The 7,707-nt window shown below is 34.9% G+C and overlaps 2 protein-coding genes across 2 annotated transcripts; both read left to right on the top strand.

Moving 5' to 3' along the window:
* The first annotated feature begins 769 nt into the window (after positions 1-769).
* On the top strand, positions 770-1,297 carry LOC130505018 (uncharacterized). Its single transcript, XM_056999628.1, has one exon. The coding sequence runs from the start codon at positions 770-772 to the stop codon at positions 1,295-1,297; it is 528 nt and encodes a 175-aa protein (XP_056855608.1).
* Positions 1,298-2,021: 724 nt separating this feature from the next.
* Positions 2,022-3,714, top strand: LOC130505016 (chloroplast envelope quinone oxidoreductase homolog). Its single transcript, XM_056999627.1, has 4 exons — positions 2,022-2,191; positions 2,484-2,625; positions 2,706-2,797; positions 2,891-3,714. Exons 1-4 carry the CDS (start codon positions 2,126-2,128, stop codon positions 3,578-3,580), a joined length of 990 nt encoding a protein of 329 aa, XP_056855607.1. The 5' UTR covers positions 2,022-2,125; the 3' UTR covers positions 3,581-3,714.
* Positions 3,715-7,707: the final 3,993 nt, after the last annotated feature.

The raw sequence follows: 7,707 nt of genomic DNA, 5'->3' as shown, positions 1-7,707 counted from the left end.
CCTCATGGTACTTGTGGAGGGTACAAAAGATTCTATCGAGGGTGTCTTGTCTATCTTTGAGGGATTTGCTCACTGGTCGGGCCTGAGCATCAGCATTGAAAAGTCGACAGTCTATATGGCGGGTGTGGAAGCTGAGGAAAAAAGAAGAATTCTGGTAAATTTTCCTTTTGCTGAGGGTTCACTGCCAGTCCGTTATCTAGGCCTTCCTCTCATGACGCAAGCCATGAAAAGGCAAGACTACATGCCGCTAGTGGAGAAAGTAAGAAGTAGGATAAGCACTTGGACAAGCATGTATCTCTCATATGCAGGGCGTCTCCAGTTGATAAGTGATGTGCTGATGAGCATTGTTAACTTTTGGGCTGCGGTTTTTAGATTGCCTAGCAAGTTTTTGAAGGAAGTTGAACGTATATGTGCTTCGTTTCTCTGGTCAGGTCATGATCTGAGGTCTACGGGTGCTAAGATCACTTGGGAAAGCATCTGCAAACCAAAGTTGGAGGGTGGGTTGGGTATTAGAGCTCTAAAGGAAGTAAACATCGTTTATAGACTTAAACTGATATGGAGAATGCTCACTGGTGATTCCTTGTGGGGTAATTGGATTCAAGTATATCTGTTGAAGAAGAGAAGCTTTTGGGAGATTAAGATCAATACACAAATGGGATCTTGGATGTGGAGGAAAATGTTTAAGTTGAGAGAAGTGGCAAAAATGTTTTTTAGGATGGAGATCGGTAATGGTAGACATGTTTCCTTTTAGTAAGACAACTGGTCAGACATGGGAGTGATGATTGATCTATTGGGTGATCGTGGTATGGTTGATTTGGGGATAAGGAAAGAAGCTACTATAGAGGAGACAGTTTGGAGGTTCAGACGTAGAAGAAGGCACCGTTTTGAGATTCTAAATGAGGTGGAGAGTAATCTGGACTCTGTAAGAGAGAAGATTTGTAGTGACAGTGATGATGTAAGCTTGTGGAGAGGGAAGACGGGTTATAAATCTTGTTTCTCTACTAAAGAGACTTGGTTATATCTGAGAAGAAATAGTGTGCAGCTAAAGTGGACTCGTGGAGTCTGGTTCTCGATGGCTACCCCGAGATTTGCTTTTATTGTATGGCTAGCTATGCAAAATAGGCTATCAACAATGTATAGGGTTGTGAGATGGAGTCAGAGAGCAGATGTAAAGTGTGTGCTTTGTAAAAATGATGTGGAGTCCGGAGATCACTTATTTTTCAAATGCGCATACTCGGCTCAGCTCTGGTGTTCTCTTGTAAGTGGTATTCTTGGCAGAAGCTACTCGGAGAGTTAGGAGTCCATTGTTAAAAAACTTTCAGAGGGTAACTTTGAAAAGAAGTCATTATTTTGTCTGAGGTATAGTTTTCATGCTGCCACTTACGCTATATGGAGGGAAAGAAACATAGTAAAACATGGTGAGAAGGAGATGCAGATAAATATGCTTATAAAGCTCACTGATAAAGGGATCAAAAACAAGCTAAGTCTGGTAAAGAAGAAAGGGAGAAAAGGCATGGAGAATGTTCTTCAGTTCTGGTTCCAAACCAGAGTATAGTATGGTTTTATTTGAGTGTTTCAGTTGTTGTTTTTTAATTTTTAAACTGGTTTATACTCAGATGTAACAAGACTTTTTTGAATAAATTTAAAATTCATTCAAAAAAACAATTAATTAAGGGGCCAAAAATTGACTCACAAACTTAAAATACAGAATTGAATGGCCTTTTTCAAAAGGAAAAATAAAATAAAATAAAATACAGAAGGTAAATCACAAATTACACATTTATGCAGATTTTGAATTAAGTTGTTCATAGCCTACGGACGAGCCCGCTAGACCAAATGGTACAGGCATGAACTGAACCCGCTGTGGATCAATCCGCACGATTCGAAAAACAAATGTTAAGTTTCTACGGATAGGCTACTGGACGCGGGCCGGCCCACATAAAGGCTCGAACGTGGCAAATTTACAATCACTTGTTGTTAATACCGCTTTTACCCTTCACTGCAACCTGTCCACATAAACTAACAAAACTCTTCTCCACGCGGCGGTTTTAAGGTTCCAGATCCTCCCTTCAACTTTATCTCTTAAACTATATTTGTTCGATTCAGAGATCGCCGTCGTTTAACAATGGCTGGAAAACTCATGCACGCTCTTCTATACGAGTCTTACGGCGGTGGTGTCGCCGCTTTGAAGGTTTAAACCTCTTTTTCGAAATCATCTCAATTAGTGTGTGTATAAGAGAAAATAATTATCGAGAATTCATTGCCATAATCTGATAATCTAATAAATATATTATTGTTGGTTACATTACATGTGATCGTTTATGTGATTTTTTTAAATGTGACATTAGGCTTCTTATGTGTGCATATATATCTACTGGCAGCAAAATTTTTTTTAAAAAACTGTGTTTTATCTTTCTGTGATGCATTTTCATGTTCCGCTCTTTTGTTGATGATTAGTATGTGGTTATCTGATATGTTTTCAGCATGTTCAAGTTCCGGTTCCATCGCCAAAGGACAACGAGGTTTTGCTGAAACTAGAAGCAACTAGTATAAACCCTGTTGATTGGAAAATTCAAAAAGGAATGATTCGGCCTTTTCTGCCTCGCAAGTTCCCCTGCATTCCTGGTATTTTTTATTTGCTTTCAAGAATAATCTGCTTCGTGTTTCTTGCCCTGTCCTTCATCTTGATAATTTGTCTTGAACAGCTACTGATGTTGCTGGTGAGGTCATGGAGGTTGGATCAGGAGTCAAGAATTTCAAGGCTGGTGACAAAGTTGTATCAGTTCTCAGCCATCTTGTAGGTTCTTACATACAAGACATTGCCATTAGAGTTGTAGCAGTTACTCTTAACACAGCATGAAATAAGTTAACTATTTTGGTTTGTTTTCAGACCGGAGGCGGATTTGCTGAATACGCTGTTGCGAGCGAGAAACTTACAGTCAAAAGGCCTCAAGAAGTAGGACCAGCTGAAGCAGCCGCTTTACCTGTGGCGGGCCTAACCGCTCTCCAGGCTCTAACTAATCCGGCTGGATTGAAGCTGGATGGTACAGGCAAGCAGGCGAACATCCTGGTCACAGCAGCATCCGGTGGTGTCGGCCACTATGCAGTCCAGCTAGCAAAGCTAGGTAACGCTCATGTAACGGCCACATGTGGGGCTCGGAACATAGACTTCGTCAAATCATTAGGAGCGGACGAGGTTCTTGACTACAAGACTCCAGAGGGAGCTGCGCTCAAGAGTCCGTCTGGTAAGAAATACGACGCTGTGGTTCACTGCGCAAATGGGATACCATTTTCGACATTCGAACCGAATCTGTCTGAAAACGGAAAGGTGATAGACATCACGCCGGGGCCTAAGGCGATGTGGACTTTCGCGGTTAAGAAAATAACCATGTCTAAGAAGCAATTGATTCCGCTTTTGTTGATCCCGAAAGCTGAGAATTTGGAATTTATGGTCAACTTAGTGAAAGAAGGGAAAGTCAAGACTGTGATTGACTCGAAGTATCCTCTGAGCAAAGCAGAGGATGCTTGGGCTAAAAGTATCGACGGTCATGCTACTGGGAAGATCATTGTCGAGCCATGAATAGCATTTTGCTTGTAATCTACATTTCTGTAATCTTATAGTTTGATTCTCGTTTTCTCATTACTTTCGTTTCTTTTGTTTAATACAATACCCAAACTATGTCACTAGTAATAAAAACAAAACATAAACATGAATGCAGTAGTGAGTTCTTGTTCTCCCACGTTTGAAATGGTTTCATCAAATTCCCTATATACAAAGGTGTAAGTCGCCTGACCAGTAAAATCTTGACAAGGGGAGATCTTTTTTTTTTTTTAAAACAACTGCAAAATATAGAAAAACTGATTTGGACAAAGAAAATGGGTAATGATCTTTTATCCCACTTCATAATTCATGGATGAGATCCTAAATAATAACATGGTTAATATCAATACCATTAAATTAGAATCATTCTTGAATTATACCCTTAATAAATGTTTTAAGTTTTCCAAAAATACCTTTATTTTTATAAAGGATTAATAAAACTCATTAATGGCATTTGAGTCTTCTAGTTTTGGACCTGTAAAAATATATTTAAATGGATCAACAAATAATGGGCTTACACATATTTATAAAATATGTTATTTTTATTTAATATAAATATTTTATGCTCAAATATTAGACATATATATTCTGAAACTAAATTAATAAAAAAACATAATGACATTATAATGTTATTTTCTTAAATCTATGTATCATAAAATTAATTTTAAATCAAAAATAAGAAATAGAAAAATACAAACTTATAATAGGTCATTAATAACAAAAATAAACTAATATTATCATATTAATAAGTTTTTATATTATCTTTTTTTTTATTTGGATGACATAATAAAAGTTGAGTCTAAGTTTAAAGACCACACATTTATGTAGTATTAAAAAGTATGTGATTAATTTAATAAAAATAAAAATACTATCAGATATTTTGTGTTTTATTCGATCATTGGTATTAGATCACAGGTTAATAATGAATTTTGGGGTTTTTACCGGGTTCTATCGGAATTTTAATTAATGATTTTTCATTAAATCCGAACTAGATTATATACATGGTACGGGTCTACCAGTTCAGCAGATCTGGGTCGAATATGAAAACATTTTTTAAAATTCAAACATTATTTTCAAAAAAAAAATTAATTATATGTTCTTTATCAAAAAGTTATAAATTCATGCAAATCACTCTTGACCAAATATTTGTTCTATTTATTTTTATTTTTAAGAGAAAAAACAAAATATTGACCACTTTATATGTTTAGCAATAATTTATATAATTATAAATCTTTAAAATTATATAGTAGCCCAAGTAAAAATTTCGGATAAAACATTGTTTAACTTATTTAAAAACATAAAACGGTTGTATGACGCATTTTAAATTTCGCCATACTGTATACACTATTACAAACCCGCATAATTGAAACTTGATCATGTTACAGTTTATATAATAAAACGAATAATAGTTAATTTTTTTTTTGTCAATGGTCATTTTGGACCGAAATCCTCAAACTGAGGTCAGGAGAGATCGAACTCTTAATGTCAGGACCAGAAGGAAAAGCTCAGTTGCCACTTGGCTACGAACAACCGACAAATAATAGTTAATCTTTATACTGAAAAAACAATAAAAAAACCGCCCTTTCAAGGGCGGGTCACAATCTAGTAATATACTAAGCGGGGTGTATTCAACTGAGAATTTCAGGTGATTTGTATTAAAATGACAAATCTACTGTTATTCAAACATGAATTTTAAAAACTCATTTAAAATCCACTGTTATTGAATTTGACATTTCGTAAAGTACTCTGAAATCCACTGTTATTGAAAATATTTTAAGTTGTGGGATTTTAAAGTTTTGAGGTGATTTTAGGGTGTTTGGGTGGAGTTTCTTAGTTAAAAAAAAATAAAACTCAAATCCTATTGTTTTAGGTGATATTCTAGAGTAGTTTAATAAAAATCACCTAAATCTCTGCAACTTATTAAAATCATTTAAAACTCCATTAAAAATCAAATCACATCAAATATTAAATTGAATACGTCCCTCTAAAACAATATGTAGAGCAATTATCTATGTCTAAATTAATACCAAGACTGATAGAACAAAAGACTGGTCTACGCACTCGCATGATCAATAAATTTTTATAAAGCGTTTAATTACCATCTACATATTCTTTTCAAATATCGTGGGAGATGATAGTAGAAAAATTAACAATTTAACTAACAAAAATGCTTGAATAATATATAAAAGAAATTTTCATGTATGAATTTTTTTGTTTATGAAATTAAAAATCATAAAAATGATGAAAATATAAAACCGCATACAGCATGGAAATATTGTGTCTTGCTCGTTGGTTAGAAAAAGCAAATGGTTAAGACTACACTTTCAGCCCTTGTAGAAGAATGGAGACTCTCTCAAATGCTGACATTAGGAGCACAAGTTGATGGTTGTCCTTACAAAGTAACTACACTAACCTCAAGCTTCACATTTCTCCAACTTCACCTAGCTTTCAAGTGTGCAGAACTTGTAAGACCAGACCTGTGCTTCATCTCTCTTTCCTTTTTTCCTTTGGCATTGCTGCCGCAAGTAGAATGAAAGAAAATATATAGATAGTGTTATGGACCAGTTTGTGGTCGACCCATGTCTCAGCCCATCCGACCAAATCATGGCCAACTGGCCTTGTTTCCGTTTCCATATTGTACTTGGTTTTCCATTTATGTATTGTGGTAGTTTTCCAATTCCTTATAGGAATGGGAATTTCCATTTATCCTTATGACGGTTTATGTACTTGTATATATAGAGATCGCTGGTCATGAATAAGAATAAGATTTCATACCATCTTATTTACAACACATTATCAGCACGAAAGCTCTGATAAACCCCTAAGCTAAAAAAACGACTACAATACCCTAAACTAACCCAATTCCAAACCCTAAATCGAGTTTCTCTCTCTAAAACCCTAGTTGTTCTGGCGGCTCCTTGCTCTCTCCACCGGCGTTTTGCTTCCCTCTCTCTCGACGTGATCAAGCAGACAAGGCGTTCCCCTCCTGAACTGGCCAAGCAAGTCTTGTCCGGCAGCTGATAGCAACCTCATCGGCCGACAGCAAGCTCATGACCTCCTTCTCTCTTTGGTGGTCCAAACCTACACTTCAAAAGTTCAAAAGGTAAATTTTTAAACCCTAAAAGAACTCATAATCGAACTTGGTTGATTGATAAAGATATGACCATTAAAAATTTGCAAAACCCCAAATCAAACCCTAGATCAATAGATCCAAACCCTTCCATGAGAAAATCGAAGCTCTTAAACCAAAAGTTCGATATGAGATTGTTATCAATTAAAATCAAAGCCACAATGGTTTTTGAATCTCAAAATCCCCTTGATCTGAATGATCAAATCGAAAACCTTAAACCTAGAAATCGATCAATCCCCAAAAATATAAACATGATCGGTTTCATCCAAAAATCCTAAATTTTTTAATGAATCCGACTTGAATACTTAATCTGATTGTCTAGTTTGAGTGTTTTAAAATTTTTCTTTATGTTTAGAACTGCTTAGGATTGAGAATTACACAAACCCTAATTTTTTTAAAGAAATCCGATTGCAAATATGTCAAATCCGATTAAAAAATGTGATTTTTTGAGACTATTTGCTTCATTTTTTTCATTGATTAATGTCGATTGAAACATTAGGGATTGCTAGAATTTTTTTTTGAAATTTTCCAGATTGCTAAATTGCAAAATTTACTTTTTCTAAAACTTTCCGTTTTTGAGAAAAATTGACTTTTATGGTTGCTGGAAATTTTCCATATTACTTTTGGAATACTGGAAGATTGCTAGAATTGATTAGAACCATAATTGAAGTTTTTCAGATTGCTAAATTGTAAATTTTAGTTTTTCTAAAAACTTCCATTTTGAGAAATTACTTTTTTATAGTTTCTGGAAACTTTCCATTTTACTTTTGGAATACTAGAAAATTGCTAGAATTGTTAAGATTGATCTGATTTATTTTTTTAGTCATATATTGCCTATTTTAATCAATTGATTCCGAAAAAATAATAATAAAAGAGAGAAACCCCTAATTTTTTTTCGAAACCCTAACCCTAAATTGAAAATTAGATCCGATTTTTTTTAAAATCAAAACTAATGGGTGAAATCTATATATTTCAG

Source organism: Raphanus sativus, unplaced genomic scaffold (genome assembly GCF_000801105.2).
Source record: "Raphanus sativus cultivar WK10039 unplaced genomic scaffold, ASM80110v3 Scaffold1946, whole genome shotgun sequence".
In the NCBI taxonomy this organism is placed as follows: Eukaryota; Viridiplantae; Streptophyta; class Magnoliopsida; order Brassicales; family Brassicaceae; genus Raphanus; species Raphanus sativus.
Note: the sequence above shows the minus strand (reverse complement) of the source record. Positions and strands in the feature narration are given on the sequence as shown.

Excerpts from the sequence above, each read along its gene's own strand:
- LOC130505016 (XM_056999627.1), top strand. The coding sequence starts at position 2,126 with ATGGCTGGAAAACTCATGCACGCTCTTCTATACGAGTCTTACGGCGGT. Across the intron at positions 2,626-2,705 it reads CAAGTTCCCCTGCATTCCTG|CTACTGATGTTGCTGGTGAG; the intron begins GTATTTTTTATT and ends TGTCTTGAACAG. Across the intron at positions 2,798-2,890 it reads TATCAGTTCTCAGCCATCTT|ACCGGAGGCGGATTTGCTGA; the intron begins GTAGGTTCTTAC and ends GTTTGTTTTCAG.
- LOC130505018 (XM_056999628.1), top strand. The coding sequence starts at position 770 with ATGGGAGTGATGATTGATCTATTGGGTGATCGTGGTATGGTTGATTTG.